Source organism: Pongo abelii, chromosome 1 (assembly GCF_028885655.2).
Source record: "Pongo abelii isolate AG06213 chromosome 1, NHGRI_mPonAbe1-v2.0_pri, whole genome shotgun sequence".
Lineage (NCBI taxonomy): Eukaryota > Metazoa > Chordata > Mammalia > Primates > Hominidae > Pongo > Pongo abelii.
In genome coordinates, this window is record NC_071985.2 from 30978010 (window position 1) to 31002797 (window position 24788).

The 24788-nt window shown below is 38.8% G+C and overlaps 1 protein-coding gene across 4 annotated transcripts in view; it reads right to left on the bottom strand.

Moving 5' to 3' along the window:
* Positions 1 to 1221: 1221 nt before the first annotated feature.
* TGFB2 (transforming growth factor beta 2) overlaps positions 1222 to 24788 on the bottom strand; it is a 99912-nt gene continuing 76345 nt past the window's right edge. For 2 of the 4 annotated variants that reach the window (XR_008509866.2, XR_010140470.1), the window contains 6 exons: positions 11004 to 11136; positions 10770 to 10880; positions 9072 to 9249; positions 7720 to 7873; positions 3067 to 4012; positions 1222 to 2526 (listed from right to left, as the gene is read on the bottom strand). Coding sequence is in view for 2 of the 4 variants with exons in the window: in XM_002809444.6 (XP_002809490.1) it covers positions 3854 to 4012; positions 7720 to 7873; positions 9072 to 9249; positions 10770 to 10880; positions 11004 to 11136 (735 nt within the window). In the remaining 2 variants the exon portion in view is untranslated. Of the gene's footprint in view, positions 4013 to 7719; positions 7874 to 9071; positions 9250 to 10769; positions 10881 to 11003; positions 11137 to 24788 lie in introns of all 4 variants that reach the window. The other 2 variants (XM_002809444.6, XM_002809445.6) reach the window with 1 other exon arrangement.

Sequence of the window (24788 nt, forward strand, 5' to 3'; positions counted from 1 at the left end):
ATGAACCCAGGTTATAGTCTGGAGGTTAAAAGTTCATTACAAGATTGCCAAGAAACCAAAAACAGAACAGGCTTGGAAATATTGTTAAGCCTGCCTGCCATTTACTCTGCCAATTAACAGAACAAACACTAAGCAAAGTACCTTTTCACGTGTCTATTCACTCAACAACAACAAGGGCACTAAAACACACAGACAAAACGCTATAGAGCAGGGACTGTCATCTTCATTTTAAAGAAACAGAGGCCCAAAGTTGCTGACAAATTTGCCAAAGTTGGTAAGGCTGTTAGGTGGCTCTTTTCATCTCTCTGATTCTATGATACCTTCTATTCTTACTCATCAATTAAATATAATGTGGGTTGGGGTGATAGCTCTGGGACTAGCCAGGCTCCACAGAAGCATGAACTAATGGGTTTAGAGTGACAAACTTCCTCTCTCTGTGAGTTTACTATGAAAGATCAAACACAGATGAGACTGCAGAAAAGGGAACCATTTTCTCTTCTACCTCAATACTCGAATTGATGGTTTGTTTCTAGATGGTGTTTAGACAACACAACAGGCACACACTAGTTCTTTCACTAGACAAAGCAAGACAACCAGATTCAGTCACAATTACTTTTTTTATTAATCCTATTTATTAAGAGATTGGCAACTCGTTTGAGGAGTCTGGTCTTGTAGGTAGCAGCCAAAAAAATTGGAGGAAATAGGGTGGGATTTTTTGTTTGTGGTGCAGTGGTACCAGTGAAACTGACAGGCGAGTAGCTGATCCCAAACGACCAACCCCAAAAAGCACGTGGCTCTTGTTATATCTGGCTGGCTCAGCAACTATCCAAGTTATGGGGCTACAGGGGATACTGTCTAGACCAGTTCTTTTGGCCCTGGCGTTGGCAGAACATAGAACCAGAAAGCCAAAGCATGGTGCAGACATCTCTCTGCATTTTTTCTGGTCGGCAGTCAAGCTGGATGGAAACTAAATCTCAAACAATTACCAAATAGCAATAAATAAGGGAATAAAAAGACTGCACAGGGATTTCTTCCATCCTTGATGGATATGGCCTGACTCTTGTGCTTTAAAGCATGACTCCTGAAGTGACTATCCTTAAGGGAGAAAGCACAGAGGGCAATCTGAAAGGTGGTATGACTTTTCCAGCTTGAGATAGTCTTATTGCATCACAGGTGTTTTCTAGACTCGATGATGGTACTGATAGGAAAAAGACATCCACATATCATTGAAATAATTTATTTACCACTAGAGCACCACAAAAACAGACATACATCGTGTTAAAATACAGCATAATTGGTCATCAAAATACAAAACAGCTAATCTTATATTCCATTTTTTAACCATGCCAACGATCAAATTGTACTGCTGATTAACACAAAAATAATTGCTGCCCACTTGCATACTAGCACTTCACCCCTTCCTTCCCACCTCCACCCCCTCCCATGGCAATATTTACTTATGGGAAATAAAGACCTTATAGAACCCCCAAATTAAAAAAAAAGATTCAAGAGATCTTAAAATAGAGCATTTAAAATATTATCAGTGCATTCATGAGGAAAGACAAAATAATACAAAACAAAATGTCATCCTATCTGAGAGGAAAATACCTGCAGAAATAAAAGTGATTTACACATAATAGAAAAGTGGAAGACAAAAAAAATAAGCAACACACACTCAAATCTGGGATTGGGTTACATCCAACACAAGGGCTGTTTACTATTATGGCATCCCATCTCTTGCTTTTCCAGTTTTCAAATTTGCAAATCCAATTCTTTACTTTAATTAACGGTCAGGAAATTCCAAAAAAGACGTAGACCATATCAAACAACTTCGCTTTGGATTCCCGCCTCCTTATGCTGCTCTTTAGGTGAAACTGCAAATATTCCATTGCTTTGCCTATTAATTTTTATTTTAAAGCTAAATAAGCTACAAGTGACAAACTGACATATTCTATAAACCCCAACATGAGGATACCTCTTCTGCAATGATGTGGCAAATTATTTATTAAAGCAAGGTAAACTTTAGCCTCAGATATAGATAACTCTCACTCAGAGGAAAGAAAGAATTTTTTGCTCATAGGAAAAATTGGCTTGTGCCTTTTCCCCTTCAAAGAACATTTATAAAAACCTTATAACTTCAGTGAAATACACAAAATGACTTATGCTGACCTGGACTTTTTTCCTCTTTTGAAAAATTGACTAAAATGCATATCTTTCAATTTCCCCCTGAATATTAAAAACCTGACTAAAGAAAAAGATGTTTCCTATGAAGTGTCCTCTTTGTAATAACAATAGGATTTTACGAAAATATTAATTAAACCAAGGTAGAGAAACTTTTCTTAACTCAATCAAGATTCTGAGTTTTAGTTAGAACCCTAAATCCTTGCTAAAACGAAAACATTTTACTTCAATTTTCTATGTATCTATAACATTCCTCATTTTCCTAACATAAAAGTTTGTTAACGTCTGACTTGGTTAGTAATGATGCTTGGAAGATGAAGACCACTGAACTCGAACCCATCTTTTCTGTAAAAGAAAAAAAAAAGACAAGTGGATCCAGGTAGCTTATGTCATAATAATGAAAGAAACACAAAGCACAAGTAGGGCAAATGTTATAAAAAAAAAATGCATTTGTAGTGCAAGTCAAAATACAGGGGCTTTACTCAAAAGTACTGGCCAGCTAAAAGAAACATACATTTGTGAGTGATCATTAAAAAGAGCCCAAATTTAAGTCAATCTAAATCATAGTTGACATTATTGCAGAATATAAAAAATATGGTAAAAATTTACACATTACACATAAAGTAGTTAATGTTTTGATTTAATAGTTTGCAAAAGAGATCTGCAGATGTGTTTTCAATTATGCTGGCTTCTATATCCATCTATTTTAATAATATAGGTATGGTTACATATACCAAAACAAAGGAAAAAACCTATAGCATAGCTATACAGCAATATTTTAAGGTCTGAAGTTTGACCAGTACATGTCAAAACATTTCAACATTTCACTGGTTTACTAAACTGACAAAGAACCATTTACAATTAAAAAGAAAAAAAAAAACTTACAGACTTATTCTGACTGAAAGTTTCTTTTATTAACAGGCTTTTTAGTTTTTGGACCTTACAAGAAGCTTCCTTAGGCAGCTGGTACATAACATGTGTTTTCAGGGTCTTTATCTTAATGCAGACTTTCTCGGTCATATAATAACTCACTTGGGTTTTCATCCCATTAATATGACCTGTTTTTTTCTGGCTCATTTGAGTTCAAGTTCCTTAAGCCATCCATGAGTTTCTGGCAAAGTATTTGGTCTCCACTTTATACACCTGTTTTATTTTCCAAGGGCAATGAAACGTTCATTATATAGTAACACACAATAAATAACTCACTGTTAACTCTAAGAGTAAGAATGGGAAGGGTGCCTATTGCATAGCAATACAGAAAAATCAAGTGAGGCGCGGGATAGGAACGGTACGTACAGCAACTCCACTTAATGGGATTTTCCTGGTTTTTTGTTGTTGTTGTTGTTGTTGTTGTCGTTGTTCACATAATTAACACTAATGAATTCTTCCAGTGTTTATTTTTTTCTTTAAAAAAATTTGCTTCTTGTCTCTCTCACTTACAAAGTAGGTGAAATGTAGAAGGCCTTCAACTTTCTTTGTGTCAGATGTCAGTTTTAACAAACAGAACACAAACTTCCAAAGTGTCTGAACTAGTACCGCCTTTTCAAAAATTTTTTTAACACTGATGAACCAAGGCTCTCTTATGTTTTCTTGTTACAAGCATCATCATTGTCGTCGTCATCATCATTATCATCATCATTGTAATTTTGGTCTTGCCACTTTCCCAAGAACTTTAGCTGCATTTGCAAGACTTTACAATCATATTAGAAAGCTGTTCAATCTTGGGTGTTTTTCCAATGTAGTAGAGAATGGTTAGAGGTTCTAAATCTTGGGACACGCAGCAAGGAGAAGCAGATGCTTCTGGATTTATGGTATTATATAAGCTCAGGACCTGAAAGGACACAGGAGAGGAGAGACAACATAGGGAAAGACGGAAAATGAACACAATTCGTTTTTAAAAAGAATTCCGCATTGTTAACAGTCACAGCACTGAGTAGGCAATTTAAAATTATTTTTGGTTGCTAATTTCCCAAATTACAGTCAAACTGATATGTGACCTTAGCAATCATCAAAGTCATTATTTTCCCACATGGAACTCATTTTTCACACATCTTAAGCAAATGATTCTGTAAGAGTCAGATTGGAAAAAATTGCTCATTCAACAGATTTTCCCAGTTTTTCCAGTAAGTCTTTCCTCTGATCAGTGCTTGGCTGCACATACTTCCTAGGTCCCCACAAAACTTGATCCTTATAGCATTTGGTCTTATTTCTACACTACTCTGTAAATGAAGTTGTTTCTTGAGTATACATTTCAATCCCATCTAGATTAAGAGCTCCCTCCAGATCAGGAACTCTATAGACTTTACTTTTATCTTGTAGCCCTAGTAAGTCTTCTCTGGACAAAATGAGATTCATGTACTAAGTGAAGAAATGAATACATGAATAAGTAGAAGAATAAAAAGTTTTACCAAAGCTCTCATAAGAGCTTTAATCTACCTTTGGGTATAGAAAAAGACACCTGTATGCAATGTGAAATCTTTCTACAGGCTGGGCACAATGGCTCACGCCTGTAATCCCAACACTTTGAAGGATCACTTGAGTGTAGGAGTTAAGGACCAGCTTGGACAACAGACCCAGACCCTATTTCTTTAAATAAATAAATAAGGAAGGAAGGAAATGAAATCTTTCTATGTTAAGTGTCTCCTCAGGCCATTTTAAGGTATCCTCAATTTTCATTAAAAAAAAAAAGCCTTTTTTTACCATTGCTTCATAAACACAATGATGCTAGGAATGACATAAAAGCGATCTCTAAGATCTCCTATAAGAAATAATTATTCACTTTCTTACATTTTGCTTAAAAGGATCATAATCATAATCACAATCATCATCAACCCTCCATTAACCTTCTATGTGGTAAATGGTAGTTGCTGAGTTGGAGGAGTTAATGGCAAGTCTGAAAACAGAATGAAGAGATGGTTCTATAATTAGCCTTATACCTTTAACCCCATTCTGTATCAGAGGCGTGTGAGACTTTTACTAATGGAAGTATGTAGGTTCCCCACTGATGATACAGAGACATTTCCAAGGATGCCATTAATGTGTTAGTCAAACAGCAAATGACCTTTTCCTCGAGATTCACTGCAATTTTTTCAGCCTAAGACAGAAGATCTGTTCAGCACAGCAACACTGACTACTTTATTAAGCTACCTCTGGCTTCTTGGGTAACTGTCCAAACCACATATTTGTGACCATGACAGTTATTCTTCCTCTCTCCTTGAAAAACAAGTATGGTCTCAGCCTTCACACACTCCCTCTGTGTATCAGAGAGGAGAATTATGTTTCTACTTGGCAACAGGGCTTTGCCCACATTACAGCTACTGCTGCCGCAGTCCAGAGGAGGCAGCCTGGCCAGAGAGCTCAGACAAAGGGACAGGCATGAGCAAGCTTCCCTCACATGGCCAAGCACACGGTTGCCCCCGAGTGCCAAAGTCTACAGGGGAGTTGGGAAAACAGCTGAAGGAAGGGGAGCCGTATTTGTCAATTTAAATCCCAGCATATGTAGGCATTTATAAATAAATATACTTTATGCTCCACGAACACGATTTTTCATATGAACTGAAGAGGAATTTTTATAATACAGATTGTCTAAAATAATTGATAACCCCCAAACTCATGAATTCAACTGAATGTAGTATGTGATCTTTTTTGGCAGCTGATCCATTTTCCTACCCTGAAGTGAAGGCAATTTTTCTAATGCCTCTTCAATAGGGAGATTTACAGAGGCATAAAGAGCAGAATAGAAACCCTAACGTGTAACCATATTTTAGGAATTAAACCCAGTAAGATAGAGCAAATGGAGGCCTGGTTATAAAACGAGGAGGCCTGCATGCCAAGCCTTGGTTTGTCACTAATTTTCTGTTTGGTCTTGGGTATCATCTAGACTACATGATCTAGACCCCAATTTCTTTTTTTTTTTTTGAGATGGGATCTCACTCTGACACCCAGGCTGGAATGCAGTGGTGCGATCTTGGCTCACTGCAACCTCCGCCTCCTGGGTTCCAGCGATTCTCTGCCTCAACCTCCCGAGTAGCTGGGATTACAAGCACCCGCCACCATGCCTGGCTAATTTTTTTGTATTTTTAGTAGAGACAGGGTTTCACCATCTTGACCAGGCTGGTCTTGAACTCCTGACCTCGTGATCCACCCACCTCGGCCTCCCGAAGTGCTGGGAATACAGGCATGAGTCACCGTACCCGGCCCCCAATTTCTTTAAGAAAATGAAAGGGTTGGATAAGATGTTCTTTCTGTCTCTAAAATCCTGATGAGCCATCAAGAGGAAGCATGTGAACAAATATCATTATTACATAGGAAAACCCTTCTCTAATCTTGCTGGAAACCCATACCATCCAATCTGGGAATTACCTTCTGAATTAACTCTATCTTCATTGAAACAACTTGATAAAATACTCAGATTCTCATTTACTTTGTGTTACATTTAAAAAAAAAAGTAGAGAAACGAATTTTCAAGTCATTTTCATATATATCATCTTTTGTACTCCATATCAACTCTTGAGTTCGGCATTATTATTTTAAAGATAACTTTTAATACAGACATTCCTTCTTACTGATAAGAAACTGAGGTTTAGAGATGTTAAATTACATTCTAACTGTCATACATTAGTAAATTGCTAGTGTATTTACTAATAATCACACACTCCCAGGTATTAACTGAAATCCCCAACGTTCTTTCTAATATAACAGTCTGTGATGGAGATGATAGCAGATTTTTTTTTTAGATGGAGACCTGGGTCCCTTCACACTTTATCTATATATGATACTATGTGACATATTGATTCTAAAAAAGGGTGTTTTTTTTTTGGCTATTTATGCTTATAGCTGTTAAGAATATAAAACTTATGGAGGCAGAGAGTAGAACGATGGTTACCAGAGGCTTGGAACAGGGTAAGGGTGAAGAGAAGTTGATTAACAGGTATGAAAATACAGTTAGATAGAAGGAATAAATTCTAATGTTTTATGGCACAGAAGGGTTACTATAGTTAACAATAATTTATTGTCTATTTTAAAATAACTAGAAGAGATGATCTGGAATGTTCCCCAAATGAGGATATGATAAATTTTTGAGACAATGGATATCCTAATTACCCTGATTTCATCATTACACATTGTATACATGTATCAAAATACCACGTGTACCTCATTAATATATGCAATTATGTATCAATAAAAATTATTTTTGAAAAAGAATATAAAATAAAGAAAAAAGTAAACAAAACTTCCCTCCAGTTGTTTATATCTGGGCAGGTGAGACTTATGGTTTGTAACTGATCAGTGTCACTTTCTGATTTCACCTACAGCTAACATTCTTCCTTTTCATCTATTAGGGGAGTTGCTTGCCATTATTTTCAATGGCAAAAACAGTGAATACTTTTGCACCAACCTAATAAAAGAATTTCTCCAGTACCCATACATGTGTGATGGTAAAACAGCACAAGGTTAATTACAACTTATTTGGAAATACTATCAGCAGGTGCACATGGTAACCCAAGAACAGAGGCAACAGGTAAGCTGAACACTCACCCTGCTGTGCTGAGTGTCTGAACTCCATAAATACGGGCATGCTCCAGCACAGAAGTTGGCATTGTACCCTTTGGGTTCGTGTATCCATTTCCACCCTAGATCCCTCTTGAAATCAATGTAAAGTGGACGTAGGCAGCAATTATCCTGCACATTTCTGGCAAAAAAAAAAAAAAAAAAAAAAAGCAATGGAGATTTTATAGCTGATTCACCACCTTCACTCTACCACCACCTCACCCCAAACCAGAGAAATGACTCATTCATTTATTCAACAAACATCTAATGAGCAAATATCACGTGCCAGGTTTTAATGGCTTTATTGTAATCTCAAGTGACTTTCATGATAGGGTGTTGTGTGTGGTGATTTGCTGGACTACTTGCCCTTATGAGTTCTATACCCTGACTTCCTTGTCTGTGACCTGGAAAATCATACCTTTACCTTCAGATGACCAGATATAAGCAGGGAGTGGCTAGGCGTGATGAAGCCCTTTCCAATCAACACTGGGCAGTTCTGCCATCCAGCCTCTATTGCCCTTTCAAATATAAAATGAAAGAAGTACAACAGCAATTTTCAAAGAACCATCTAAGGCATTTTCCTTTGAGAATTGATCCTTTATTTCACCACATGTTTTCTGATCTAGGAATGAACCAGAGATCAAGAAACACGGAGTCTTGCTGAGGGCAACCACTGGATCTGGCAACCAAAAAGTGCCACTTTACTTATGGCCTCTGACACTTTGAGCACTTCATCAGTGAGGACCCTTCCCTGTCCCGTACTTCTCAAAATAAGGAAAGAGCCCTCCTCTTACTGAGTCCACATAAGAACATTCACATTTTCCCTCCATGCACTCATATGGGAATGGGAAATAAATTCTTCTTGCTTCTCTCATATGCTGTTGCTAAAGGTGTGACACATGGCATTCTTCTGCCGTCTCATCTCTGTTACTATGAAAGAAGTGTGACTATCAGCACTTGTACTTGGTGAGGGTGAAGGCATCATCCAGATGGTGGGTTTTTCTTAATGAAGGAGTTGACATCACACACCTCAAATGAGCTTTTATTTGTTCTGAGGAGCAGAGAGCTTGTTTTCTTCTTCAGCACCAAAGAACTTCAGAGGAATTTTGGGGAAAAATTTCAGGGGGCTAGTCTTCTCCTTTCACACTTGTTTCACTGCTAAAGACCTGATGAATATAAGCCTCTGGGAAGAATGGTATTATGAGATACAGGAGCTGTACTGCACTCTACCTGGCCTTAGCAATGAGTTCCACTTGGGTCAATACACGGTAGAAGAAAGGGCAAAGGCAGTGTAAGAGTTAACAGATGCAATTAATTGGTTTTATTTTTCTTTCCTTTACCTAAAGCAATAGGCCGCATCCAAAGCACGCTTCTTCCGCCGGTTGGTCTGTTGTGACTCAAGTCTGTAGGAGGGCAATAACATTAGCAGGAGATGTGGGGTCTTCCCACTGTTTTTTTTCCTAGTGGACTTTATAGTTTTCTGATCACCACTGGTATATGTGGAGGTGCCATCAATACCTTGAAAAAATGCATTTGGGTAATAAACATTTAGCTTCACCTTCATCAAATATAGTCAGCCATATTTTTTTCCTTTGTATATTGTCACAAATAGCAGTGATGACCACCAAAGCAGCATCAGCTGGCAATAGTTATTCCCCATGGAAATAGATATGGCACAACAGGACTACGACTAACCCATGTGACAATTAACACTTCTAAATGGGGCTCTTGTCAGAAGGCAGTTCGGTGTCAAAGCCAGGGCTGTTGGTTATGAAAGTCACTACAGAAGCAGTCTTTGACCTATAGTCCAAGGGCAATCTAGGCAGTTTATTTTAGTCAATCCTCAGTTTAGGCTGTGTTCAAGCCCTCAACAACTGAACACATGGCAATAGAACATGCCTTGTCACCCGCTGGTTCACACTCTTCCTAAGACTACTAAACTCAAAAGACTTTTCTAATGAACACAAACTGAGACTTAACTGAATTGGAGTGAATTAGGTTCAGGTGAAACAGAAGTCACCCTTACCTAATGCTATTTTGGGAAGCTGTGAAGAAAGGGCTTTTTCATTTATTTTATGGCATCCTCAACACTTTCCTGATTCCATCTGAGATTTAGAAACTTGAGCTCCCCAAAGCATGCTCAAGAGACTGCCAGTTTAAGCATTTAATCTCCACACTCCAGAGAATCATGACCAGGTTAGAGACTGAAATAAATCTCTAGACCTCTGGGAGTATTTTCCCATGAACGAGGGCTGCTGTAGTCTTCTAAAAGTGGATGGAGGTCCAGGGTGATGTTAGGAGGGCAGGGAAATCAATTCTCTGGCCTGGCGCTGTGGGCAGATGCTGCATTGGCACATGGGCATGGGTTTCCTCTCACCTCTCATGATCCAACAACTCATCATCTAATACATGAAGTGACTTGAGCCCTTGGTATCTCCTCACTCTCCATGACTTTTGTCCAACTTACTTAAAGGTGAGCATGGGGTAAGCCAAAACCTTTTTATGTGTTTATAAACTAATATAAAATTCTGATAAGGAACCCACTTGAAATATTGGGTATGGACTAGAAAAGGTGGAATGTTCTTATACATGGAAGGTTAGTTATGGAAGCTGTAGCAGGAAGAGACTCCTTTCTTCTGTGAAATACGGTTGTCAGTTCCTGACATTTGGTTTGGGGGATTATCAATGGATTTTCTTAAATACATTCTATCTTTCTCTATAATATCAGTATGGATGGAAAGTTGGTTTGCTACAATGAAGAACAAAGGTCTTAACTTACTACTGGAGGGTGAATGAGTTAATCAGTTATTTTGACCAAGTCATCACTGGGCATTGAGAATTATAAACTGGGAACCTATTCCGTTCTTCCAATCCTTTCTCCCTTCACATATGTATATCCAACCATATCATTGTCCAAATGAATGAAACTCCCCAGGCCTTACTAGTCTCATTTTCACATGCAAACTGATTTTATCCCCCACGAGATTATCAATATAGACCCTTCCCTCCCCCACCTCATACGACCAAGTTTTGGTTACCTGCAAATCTTGCTTCTAGTTCTTCACTTTTATTTGGGATGATGTAATTATTAGATGGTACAAAAGTGCAGCAGGGACAGTGTAAGCTTATTTTAAATCCCAGGTTCCTGTCTGGAAAACATTAAGTCAAGGAGGTCATTTGTATGTGTGTCTATACCCTTAAATCTGCAATCAATTTAAAGTAACTTAGGGATACTGAACATCTTGGGAGGAAAAGAGAGAGTGGCTTGTAACCTTTATGGTGAAGCCATTCATGAACAGCATCAGTTACATCGAAGGAGAGCCATTCGCCTTCTGCTCTTGTTTTCACAACTTTGCTGTCAATGTAGCGCTGGGTTGGAGATGTTAAATCTTTGGACTTGAGAATCTAGAGGGGAAAAGAGCAAGAGAAAAGGCTGAGTTGGCATTCTGACAGCATGACTAAACCAAAACGATTAACAGTATTCTAATTCGTTATCTAAATTTAGCTCTACTGTAGTATAGCCATGTATTGTCATCTCAATAGCATGGTCACATGCATAAAAACACAACACCAGGCTATTTGCCATGAAAAATAGAGCTACTAAATCAGCTGCATGTTATGATAAAGGTGACAGGAACCATAAAGCCAAGTGTCTAAAAGAAAGTGACAGTAATTATTTTACTTTGCTGACATAAGCTTTGCAAGGTTTCAACCATAAATTCTATGTTATTAAGTTAATGGTTTTCTTGTTCTGCTTCCCTACTTATTTAATTTGGGGAGTTGGGGTACAGGAAGGGACAAGAGAAGTCCAGTTCAGAGGACCTAGGCTAACTCTCAAAGGCCCTGAATTATAAATCTCCTCTAATAAAGAAAGAACGGTCCTAACCTTGGTTTCCAAATCCATTGCCATTAAAATATGTGTCATGCCTTAGGTTTTGAGATAAGTCCCTAGCTGGGATATTTTACTCTTAATGTGATTTGTTATGATTTATAAAGGTATTCCATCCCCTGCAGACTCAGAATGAATCTAAGCAGAAGTAGTTTGGTATGGTGCATAGATGAATATCTGAAAGCAAACCCACCTAAACACTGAGGCTTTAGAAAGATGTATTTATCTCAGGCTGGGTGCGGTGGCTCACTGCAATCCCAGCACTTTGGGAGGCTGAGTTGGATGGATCACTTGAAGTCAGGAGTTCAAGACCAGCCTGGCCAACATGGTAAAACCCTGTCTCTACTAAACACAAAAATTAGCCAGGCACGGTGGCAGGCGCCTGTAATCCCAGCTACTCAGGAGGCTGAGGCAGGACAATCGCTTGAACCCGGGAGACGGAGGTTGCAGTAAGCCGAGGTGGCATTACTGCACTCCAGCCTGGGCGACAGAGTGGGACTGCCTCTCAAAAACAAAAAAAAGAAAAAGAAAAAGTTAACATTTCGAGAGAGGTGTATTTATCTCAAATAGGTAAAGCGCAACTGTAGTATGTTCCTAGGTTTCGACAGGAAATGAATATTTTAGGTGGTTTTAAAAAAATTCTATTTTGAAATGATAGTGTTTTAGGAACTAAATCATGATTCTAAGTCTACTATAGTAAATCCCTACTGAAATCCTGTATGCTGCCTTTCGCCAGTACTTAGGGGTTCAAGTTGTCATTTTGTACTACTCTTCCTGATTTTTGTACTACTCTGTTTTGTGGTCATTCCATACCTACGGGCTTGGTCTCTCCAGCAAATTCATAAAACTTCCCAGGTCAGGGATCATGTCTTCAATTTGATATCATTTCAAACCACAGCACTCAATTGAATCAATGTCTATTAAATGTTTATTTCAGTATCTAGAAGATTTATTAACTACCCTTTAAACTTTGTAAAACAAAAACGCATCATCTTTCCACTGATCTGAAAATGTACTTTCCTTCCATGTATGTACATGATTTGTTTCAGGTAATTTGGCAACAAACGCTTCCTAAAATACTTGCCATGATGGTAGACTTTTTTCTGGATTAAGTAAGTATAGAAAAGGAAGGAGATTCATACAATTAGACCCTTGGGTGCCCTCATGAATTTTACACAAGTCCTGTTCTACAGATCTGCCCCTGTGGTCCAAAAACGCCACTAAAAGAAGAGAATGTGGAGGCAATAATGACTCTATGATAGGTAAGAAATGTTCTTTGTGAATTAAAGAAAGCAGACAAACATGACTTGAGGGCTGGGTACACTATGCTCCGGGCTTGGCACACATTATTTTATTTTATTTAATCCTCAAAATGTTCCTATAGGGTAGATTAAGGGAGCAAACTCAAGGAGGTTAACTAACTTGCCCAATGCCTCCCAGTGAACAAGTGTGAAGAGATGATCCAACTCAATCCCGAGTCATTTTCCTACTTCAGTGCTGGATTTTTAAAGGCCAAACAAGTTATTGAGTCAAGAAAACATTCAATGACAGAGGCAAAGATTTTAAAATAAGATTAAAATAAATGTTGGTACAAGATGAAAATATAAGATAGTGGAACGTATACACAGTGAATGTTGGCATAAAGCTACAGCTTTAAAGATACAGCTTAATAGCAGTCCATCTCCTAGGAATCAAACCTTGCCTTGAAAATACTCCCAGTTGGGAAAGTAAGACATCACTTATCTAATTCTGAATAAATGGTATAATTAACCTACTGTGGAACGGAAATGATAAAAACAATGGTTGAGAAGCAGTTTTCAGGCATTCTGATCTGCCTCATTGACTAAAAACTGGTAACATTCACAGAACTCATCGTTTTGTCTTTAAATTCTTCCCCTAGCTAATCTGTAACAATGCATTTTTACATAATGCTTTGCATATTTCTGTGCTGCTAATTAGCACAGTGTATTATCTTATTCATATAGCTAACACTTAGACATACTACCTAGAACTAAACATTCTCTCCATTGCTGAATTAATTACTTATGATATACATGTCAAATGTCTATGACATATACATACATATACATGTATATATGTGTGTATATACATGTCCAGTCTCACTAAAGACACAGAATTTTTAAAAAGTATGGCCATATCGACTAAATAAACAGAAAAGACACATAATGCCAAATCTATAGAAATCTTCTACCTTATAGAAAAGGAGTACATTTAGATTATCTTGCTTGGAAAGAGTCCAAAGAGCAGCAAAGAGACTCTGAAGCTTTTTCTCTTTTAAATCCTACTAGGAGACTTAGGATAAGAGCTTCCTCAACCACAGAGCACTGGTAGGCTCAGAAAATGGACAACCTCATCCTCTCACTTGGGTGAAAGGTCCTCTGGACCTTTTTCACTAGCTCCAGATTCAAGAACAGGCCACTTATAAACCACCCAAGAAATACAGTTAGTTAGCTACACAATTCTCAAACACAGTAGCGACTTTTGTCTGGTGGATTTGTTGTCTTGAACTTCATGGCCAAAGAGTTCTTAATCCACTTGTTGCATGTTAACTCCATTCTTCTTATCCAGTCCTTAGTGGAAACAGGAAACAGCTGCTTTCCATCACTCAGAGAATATCCCTTATATTCTTGGAGACTATGATTAAGTCTCCCTCAGCGTGCTTGCTTGCTCTCTCTAAACTAAATAAACCCAGTTCCTTTAGACCATATTTAGAGGTGTAATTTCCCAAACCTTTAATTATTTGGGTTGCTAACAAGGATGAATGATGCTATATAAAAGTATTCCTCCTACAGCTTCATGATTTTGCTTCAGAACTGTCTAGAAAATCTTCTAATCACATCGTAAAGTCTTGAATCTTAACTTGAAAGGTATCTTCTTCCTAAGAATAGGCACAACCTCACTATCCTCTGTTTATCTCCCATTTATCACCCACACTAAATTGAACTGTAAGAGAAGAAGGCATGGAAAATCAACCTGCTGCTTACATTCAAAAGTTTATACAGGAAGTGACCAGATCAGTCAACTTCCCATGCCTTTGCTGTCTGTCTTTCTCGGGTCTCTGAACAACAAGAGTATTGAATGTTAGTAGTTGTGGATATGTAGCTGTTAATTGTTTTTCTAGATTCATGAGTCATTTGCTTCTAAATTTATTATACATCTTTTTTTTTTTTTTTTTTTTTTGAGACAGGGTCTCACTCTATCACCCAGGTTGGAGTGCAGTGGTGTGATCTTGGCTCATTGCAACCTCCGCCTCCCTGGTTCAAGTGATTCTCTCGCCTCAGACTCCGGAGTAGCTGGGACTATAGGTGTGCGCCACCCATGCCCGGCTAATTTTTTATATTTTTAGTAGAGACGGGGTTTTGCCATGTTGCCCAGGCTGGTCTCAAGCCACCCACCTCAGCCTCCCAAAGTGCTAGGATTACAGGCTTGAGCTACCACACCCAGCCTCTTTATATATCTTATCATGACAAAGATAATTTAGTTGAATAGTAGAAGCTCTCTTAACTGGCCTCCCCTTAACTGGCCAGAGTAACCAGCATTCTCCATTAATTCTGTGTTTTATAATACGTATTGGCTGATGTCCAAAGCACACTGGGGATCATTGGGGAAAGTTACTCTCCAAGCACTTCCAGTCTTACCAGTTGAGTTGTATGCTTAACAAATATCAATTATATACATTTCTTTTTTTCCCTAGAAAGCATGAAATGATATACATTTCTAAACCTGCTTATGACACTTGGACTTGTTATTGTAATTATGCAAGTTAATTAAATGGTCTAGAAACTGATGAAATGCAGGACCAAAAGTAAAGAGAGCTGTTTCTTCTCTGAAAGCTAGTTGACTGTCTTGGAAAGTCTTCATAAAGACTAGTTCCTATAGGAAAGAAAGTTTTTTGGAAAACAGTTTGCTAGTTCCTCAAAAAGGCAAACATTGAATTACCCCATGATCCAGAAATTCCACTCTTAAGATATATAGCCAAAAGAACTGAAAGCTGGCACTCAAGCAATACTTATACATCAATGTTCATAGCAGCATTACTCACAATAGTCAAAAGGTGGGAGAAAATTCAAGTACTCATCAAGAGATGAATGCATAAACAAAATGTAGTACACTCATCTACTAAGATATTATTCAGCCATAAGAAAGAATAAAATTCAGACACATGCTACATGACATGGATGAACTCTGAGGATTATGCTAAGTGAAATAAGCTGACACAGAAGGACAAATATTGTGATTCCACTTACAAAAGGTACTTTAAATAGGCAAATTCATAGCGATAAAAAGCAAAATAGGCCAGGCACAGTGGCTCACGCCTGTAATCCCAGCTCTTTGGGAGGCTGAGGCGGGTGGATTACCTGAGGTCGGGAGTTTGAGACCAGCCTGGCCAACATGGTGAAACCCCATCTCTACTAAAAATACAAAAATTAGCCGGGTGTGGTGGCACACACCTGTAATCCCAGCTACTCGGGAGACTGAGGCAGGAAAATTGCTTGAGCCCAGGAGGCGGAGGTTGCAGTGAGCTGAGATTGTGCCACTGCACTCCAACCTGGCTGACAGAGCAAGACTCTGCCTCAAAAAAAAAAAGATGTTCATGGATAGGAAGAATCAATATCGTGAAAATGGCCATACTGCCCAAGGAAATTTATAGATTCAGTGCCATCCCCATCAAGTTACCAATGACTTTCTTCACAGAACTGGAAAAAACTACTTTAAAGTTCATATGGAACCAAAAAAGAGCCCACATTGCCAAGACAATCCTAAGCCAAAAGAACAAAGCTGGAAGCATCACGCTACCTGACTTCAAACTATAACACAAGGCTACAGTAACCAAAACAGCATGGTGCTAGTACCAAAACAGAGATATAGATCAATGCAACAGAACAGAGCCCTCATAAATAACACCACACATCTACAACCATCTGATCTTTGACAAACCTGACAAAAACAAGAAAAGGGGAAAGGGTTCCCTATTTAATAAATGGTGCTGGGAAAACTGGCTAGCCATATGTAGAAAGCTGAAACTGGATCCCTTCCTTACACCTTATACAAAAATTAATTCAAGATGGATTAAAGACTTACATGTTAGACCTAAAACCATAAAAACCCTAGAAGAAAACCTAGGCAATACCATTCAGGACATAGGCATGGGCAAGGACTTCATGTCTAAAACACCAAAAGAAATGACAACAAAAGCCAAAATTGACAAATGGGATCTAATTAAACTAAAGAGCTTCTGCACAGCAAAAGAAACTACCATCAGAGTGAACAGGCAACCTACAGAATGGGAGAAAATTTTTGCAATCTACCCATCTGACAAAGGGCTAATATCCAGAATCTACAAAGAACTTAAACAAATTTACAAGAAAAAAGCAAACAACCCCATCAAAAAGTAGGCAAAGGATATGAACAGACACTTCTCAAAAGAAGACATTTATGCAGCCAACAGACACATGAAAAAATGCTCATCATCACTGGCCATCAGAGAAATGCAAATCAAAACCACAATGAGATACCATCTCATACCAGTTAGAATGGTGATCATTAAAAAGTCAGGAAACAACAGGTGCTGGAGAGGATGTGGAGAAATAGGAACACTTTGACACTGTTGGTGGGACTGTAAACTAGTTCAACCATTGTGGAAGACAGTGTGGCAACTCCTCAAGGGTCTAGAACTAGAAATGCCATTTGACCCAGCCATCCCATTACTGGGTATATACCCAAAGGATTATAAATCATGCTGCTATAAAGACACATGCACACGAATGTTTATTGCGGCACTATTCACAATAGCAAAGACTTGGAACTAACCCAAATGCCCATCAATGGTAGACTGGATTAAGAAAATGTGGCACATATACACCATGGAATACTATGCAGCCATAAAAAAGGATGAGTTCACGTCCTCTGTAGGGACATGGATGAAGCTAGAAACCATCATTCTCAGCAAACTATCGCAAGGACAGAAAACCAAACACTGCATGTTCTCACTCATAGGTGGGAATTGAACAATGAGAACACTTGGACACAGGAAGGGGAACATCACACACTGGGGCTTGTCCTGAGGTGGGGGGAGGGGGGAGGGATAGCATTAGGAGATATACCTAATGTAAATGACAAGTTAATGAGTGCAGCACACCAACATGGCACATGTATACATACGTAACAAACCTGCACATTGTGCACATATACCCTAGAACTTAAAGTATAATAATAAAATAAGTAAATAAAAAGAAAAAAAGAAAAAAAAGAAGCAGAATAGAGGTTAGAGGTTAGCAGGGGTGTAGAAGGTAATTAGAAGGTATCGTTTAATGGGTACAGAGTTTCTGCTGGCGATAAAAAAAGTTCTAGAAATGGATAGTGGTGATGGCTATACAATATTGTGGTGAATGTACTTAATGCTGCTGACTTGTATAGTTAAACAATGGTTGAACTGTAATGTTTATATTATGTATATTTTATCACAATAATTTTTTTTCTAATTTTAGGTGTGAGAGAGACAGCTATAAAAGAAATAATACAATAAAAATTTAGAAGAATCCTACACTCAGGTTGCTCAGCAATTGTCCTTAAACGTCTCTCTCTACTTTAGCAAAATAAAAATAGAAATTGTAGATGATGCACTATAAATGTGATTTATACAAAACAAAATGACATGGATTGGTAATTGGCACATCCATGTCAAAGAAAAGTCCTTGGCCTTTCATAAAAAAAACTCAGCCTCAGCATGTGAATGTGTATGTATACATCCATATGTACATACATATATATGTGTTTTAAGTTTTAAAAATTTAAGGTTTGCATCTCTCTCTTTCTGTTTCTCTCTCATATGTTTTTCTAATCCCTGGTTTAACTGATTTTTTAATCTTTAACTGACCAACAACTGTTTCTGATTGAATTAGAAAAGGGGGCTTCTCATGTATTAAAAATGAGATTTAGCTGTCTTTGGCTTAGCTGCCACCCACAGTGATATTCGAATGCCACCTTCATTACATTACTGATATATACTCATTAGATATAATATGTGCGAAATACCCACATATCGCCTTCAGCAAGGCTCCAAGCTCTTCATTGAATTACACAACTCCCTACACAAAAGCATCCATTCATTTCTCTGCCATTGGAAAGCAGCCAACCGCCCAGTGGATAAAGGTGAAAGTCACTGATGTTACCCACTAGTTTGAGGGGGGAAAAAGCAAGTAGAAGTCTAGATGCAAAATTATAGCCAGAAATCTTAACCTTAAAAAAAAAATGCTGTAAAACAACTCAGGATTTGGGTTAGACACTAAGCGCAACATCTCTTACACGTCTATGACACATTGCAAAGAGTTATAAGAAAGCATTGGGAATTCAATGTTACTTTCCATATTCATACATCAACAGATCCACAGGAGACCATGGGGCAATTCAATCAGACTTCTAATGCAAAGGGAATTTAACTATAGCGCTGTAGAGAAAAATTGACACCAGGTTCATTAGTGTGGGCCCATCTTGTTTTTAAATGCATTTAATGTTTTTAATGCTTTAGATATGTTTAATCATTAAATATTTTTAAGTGTATTCAATGTTTAAATGTATTTAAATGTTTTAAATGTTTGCAGTGACTTGCAAGTAGTGATGAACAAATGATGAATCAAACATTCACTCTGCCGGCTGTGAGCGTGAGTCTCTCAGATCTGCCTGACCTCAAGTCATTCACTTCAGCATTATGAAATACTAGCATGGGCAAGGCACTTTGAGGCCATCTGCTTCAATCCAATACGGTTCATTCTCTAACATCTCTTTGTCTAAAGGTCTCTCATGACTGTGAACCCACTATTTAATGAGAAAGGGTGTCCCCCTTTTGGACAATCCATATTGTTGAGGTTCTCCATTATCTTGGACTTAAAATTTCCATCAACTAGTCTTCCTTAATAATAGCGCCATTGCCTCATATTTGTACAACCATTGTAGTTTTTCAAATATTTGAACATTTTGCCATGTTTTTAGCCCTTCACAGAAACCTTGTGGGATGAACATCATGGCCCTTATTATCTGCATTCTAAAAGAAATAGAAGCCCAGGCCGGGCACAGTGGCTCACATCTGTAATCCCAGCACTTTGGGAGGCCGAGGCAGGCGGATTATGAGGTCAGGAGATCAAGACCATCCTGGCTAACACGGTGAAATACCGTCTCTACTAAAAATACAAAAAATTAGCCGGGCGTGGTGGCTGGCACCTGTAATCCCAGCTACTCGGGAGGCTGAGGCAGGAGAATGGCGTGAACCCGGGAGACGGAGCTTGCGGTAAGCCGAGATCACACCACTGCACTCCAGCCTCGGTGATAGAGCGAGACTCCATCTAAATAAAAAACAAAAACAAACAAACAAACAAAAAAAACGGAAGCCTGAAGCACTTAGGTGTGTTAACAAAGCCCTTCAGGAAGAGCCTGGACTAATGTCTTTCCCTCTTAATACCAGTGGAGAAGGCTTTCCAATATTGTTTTTCGCCCTCTGGAGCAAGATGTAAAATTCTTTCTTTTCCATGTCAGGCTCCAGTCACAAGAGGTGGCTTCCCTCAACTGATCCCTTTAAGGCAAAAGTTCAAGGTGTGTCACCATCCTTGTTAAACCCCTTTCCAATGTCTTCTTAAAATTAGTTCCTCAACAAACTCCAGATATGGTCTAACAGAATATGAAGATATACAGAATCTGTCAAATGTGAAGAGAGGAGTAGCTATTGCTTCCTTTGTTCTGGTCACTACTTTTAATGCAAATTATTTACTTTTGGCAGCAGCCACATCACATCATGGAGTCACAGAAATTTTTTTGTAAAATAAAACCTTTGTTCTTATTCACAAACTGTTGTTAAGTCAGATTTTTCCACTCCAAATCCTTTCTGGAATGAGGTGGAATAAAGAGAAAGAAATAATGGAAAGCAAGAAGGGAGGGAGGGTTGCTCTTTCTAGCCCAGTGGTCTCCAGTGTTAGCCTGCTTCAGAAACATCTGGAGTGCTCATTAACACAGATTGCTAAGCCCCATCCCCAGAGCTTCTGATGTAATAGGATGAGGTGGAGGCCCAAGAATGTGCATTTCTAACAAGTTCCCAGGTGATGCAGAATCTGCTAACCAGGGACTACTCTGAGAACCACTGCTGTAGCCTGTATTTATATAATTCATTTTTCAAACATAAATGCAAATTACACATATATATCTGTTAATGTTGAACTCTATTATCTGACCCAAGTTTTAGCCTTTTGGAATCTCTCTGAATTTTCAGTTTGCTATTCAATGTATAAGCTACTCTTCCGAGCCACAGAGCACCAGCAACAGTGCAGCCAATGTCTTCATCATGTTGGTGATAACTGTTAAAATCATAAGGCCAAAACCAGCACCTGTTGCTGGCTTCTTAGTTACCTCCTTCCTGGTGGCTATTTCTGAAATCAACACTCTGTGGTATGTTGTATACAGCAGAAAAAAAGTGGAATTTCACTCATTGACTAAGGGTCCTGGCCATCTGGGCCACCTGACAATCAATCCATTCCATTTACTCAGTGGTCCCTTAGAGTTCTTTGAAGAAGCCACAGGGCTGTGCCAAGGGCCTTTGAAAATCATTACTGTAGCGAAAAGGTCCAGAGGCTTTGGAGTCAGACAAGCCTAAACTATGGCTTACTGGATCTATAATTCTCTCAACAATGAAAAGGAATAGTAAAACGCACCTTGTATGCTTGTTGAGAAAATTAAGTGTCACAGAGTAGGAAGAGCATCAGTCACATTGCCTGGTATTCAATACATGTGAGTTATTGTTTGATTATGTTCCTTACCTTGGCAAAAACTTTCAGAGGCTTCTAATGCCTAGTGAATAAACTCCAGATTCCTTAGTTTAGTATTGATAACACAACTGGCCACCAACCTATCATCTCAGACGCGCCTTTCATCCCTAGAAGCCTAATCTAAACAATATCTCTAAAACATGGATTATGTACTCCAAACTTTGGCTTCTGACTAGCAACCCTATCAGAATGCCTTTCCCTCCTCCAGTTTTCTCCCAAAAAACAAAACAAAACAAGCCTTTCCACTCTTCTAATCCAAACTTGAAGTCCAGTTTTCAATGACATGCTTACTTTCACTCTAAACTAAAGTCAGGTCCCTTTCCCTAGTTCCCCATGCAATGCTACGGGGTTTGCTGAGCATTTGGTCCCTTGTGCATAGTGGCTTCAAGGGTAATCCTGAATGTGTGGAAATGTCCATTTCCTCCAATAGAATATTAAGCCCATAAAAGAGAGAGGGAAACATAAACTTATTTAAATCCCCACAAACCCTTATATTTTGGTTTGCTGACACTGGTAGCTTAAAGAATACATATTCATTGATTAATTTTGGAGAAATCTGACTCTCAAGGTCAAAACCCTGTTATTAAAGACCAAGATTTTCTCTCAGGCAGACAGGCACAGAGAACACACTCCTGTGAGCATTTCTTGGCTTATCTACAGCAGGAACAAATGATTCTCCAACACATCACTCCCACATCCATACTCTGGAAGGCTTTCATTGGCTTTGGAGGAGCCTTTTACCCTCATTCAAAGTAATAATAATAATAATTAATAATATTCAAATATTTAATATGATCAGTTAATTTGTTTGGTCAGTCATTCATTCATTGCCGAGCATCTTGTATGCACTTGAGTCCTCATTTATTCATTTGTTTGATTTTATTTTATACCTCACTTCCTCCAGTTTAGTTCAACAAATATTAAGCACTGACTGTAAGCAAAGCATTGCATTATATGTATACCCCAGCATAACAAGATGGTGCCTGTTCTTAAAGGAGTGCATTGGGTAGTAAGGGAATATAGACATCTCAACAAAAACTTAAAACAATGTGTTCATAGGTTACCAGGAAATGTTACAGGCAGGGCATCTATCCTTGCCAGGTAGATGAGGTCAGGGAAGATTTCCTGGAGAGAGGAGAATGTAAAAGGATGACCATGAACATCCAAAAAACCAGCACTAAGAGAACACAGTCCAGGTAATAGGGATGTGCTGGTTCATTAGAAAGGAGAACAAGGCCAGGCATGGTGCCTCACGTCTGTAGTCTCAGCACTATGGGACGCTGAGATGGAAGGATCGTTTGAGCCCAGAAGTTTGAGACCAGTCTGAGCAATATAATGAGACCTCACCTCTATGAAAACATTTTTAAAAATTAGCTGGACACGGTGGTGCACATCTGTAGTCCCAGTTACTCAAAAGGCTGGGGCAGGAGGATCTGTTGAGCCTGGGAGGTTGAGGCTGCAGCGAGCCAAGAACCACTGCATTCCAGCCTGGGTGACAGAGCGAGACTCTGTCAAAAAAAAAAAAAGAAGAAAGAAAGAAGGAAGGAAGGAAGGAAGGCATCCTCCTCTCTCTTCAGTGCCCTTATATCTTTTCTAACAATATATACTAGGATTTAGGGAGAGTTGGCTTGATAGGTGTATGGGTTTCCTAGAACTGTAGTAACAAAGTACCACAAACTGGGTAGCTTAAAATAACACAAACTTATCCTGTCACAAATCTGGGGGCTAGAAGTCTGAAATCAGGGTGTTGGCTGGGCCATGCTCTCTCTGATGCCTCCAGGGAGGATCCTTCTTTGCCTCTTCTAGCATCTGGTGGTTTGCTGGCAATTTTTGGTGTTCCTTGGCTATAGTTGCATAGCTTCAATTTCTGCCTTCATCTTCACATGGCAGGCTCCCTGTGACTGAGTCTTCACATGGCTGTCTTTTTCTAAGGACACCAGTCATACTGGATTAGGGACCCACCCTCCTGCAGGATGACCTCATCTCAACTAATTATATCTGCAGTGACCCTATTTTCAAATCAGATCACATTCCAAAGTACTGGGAATTATGACTTCAACATATCTTTTTTTAATGTGTAGGGGAAGGGACACAATCCCACTTCTAACAGTACGGATTCATAAATTATACTGTGGGGAGCATAATGCTGGATCTAACTATGAGCTCCTTCAAAGCAAAAAATGTTCTTTCTCTCTCTTATTACCCCCACAGAGTCTTTTTCATGGCAGCTTACACAATCCCTGCTTGGTAAATTCTTATTAACTAACAGACTTCATTAGAAAGACACATTTGATCAAGTGACAAGCCCCCGAACAATCGGTCTTTTATAGTGATAAAAAAAAAAACAAAACTGCTTCTTGGAATTTTATACACACCCAGAAACCCACCACAGACATTATATATATCAAGAAGGACAGAAAGAATCATCAGACAGAATAAGCAATTTAATACTGTATTTTACCATTTCTATTTATTTCATTATAAAAATGAAATGAGGGAGAGAAAGCAAGAAAGAGAATTTTCAAATAATAGCCAGTGGAGCCTTATAGAGAATCAGAACTGGGTAAACTGGCTTTTATTTCACGGAGGCACAAACGGAGCTCTCTCTTCCTGTCTAACTGTAGCCTCCTTGATTATGCTGGGTCACTTCGGGGGTGCCTACCACACCGACACACTGCATGATTATCCTTCAGAAGTGGCTTAACACACCCAGTACTTATCTTGCTTCTGCCATCACCATGTCCTGTAATTGCCATGGCTCCTTTATAATTGCATCTGTCTAAGAGGTCGTAAGTAATGTATACCTGGCAAGAGCTTCATGAGGGCCTTCAGTCAGCTCCCATGGAATACACATCAGCCTCAGAAGACTGAGAATACAAGTCTCTTTGGAGCTCAGATAGCTACATTATTATGTCACTACGTGAACTCTTTCTTTTTACAGTACAGAGTATTGCACATTGATATACACCTGTATTATACATACCCATGTGAAATTATGATGAAGTATGGCATACGCAGACCTTTGATGACCTTTATGGAAATGTCACTAGATGTGCCTTCAAGCTACACACATACACATATACATACACACACACACACGCACATACACACACACACACACACACACACAGAAAAGTCTCTCCTCTGTGATGAAAACACCTTATAATTCCCGATTGTTTCCTTCATTAAAAAAAAACTTTACAGATGAACCTTTGTGCTGAGTGCACGTGTACATAAACAAGTAAATCCATTTCTCCAGGTTGAAGGGATGAAGGAGTCCTTTGTGTGAACAGAAAGTCTCTCAGATGCTGCAGCTCAGTAGCATTCACGAGACCATC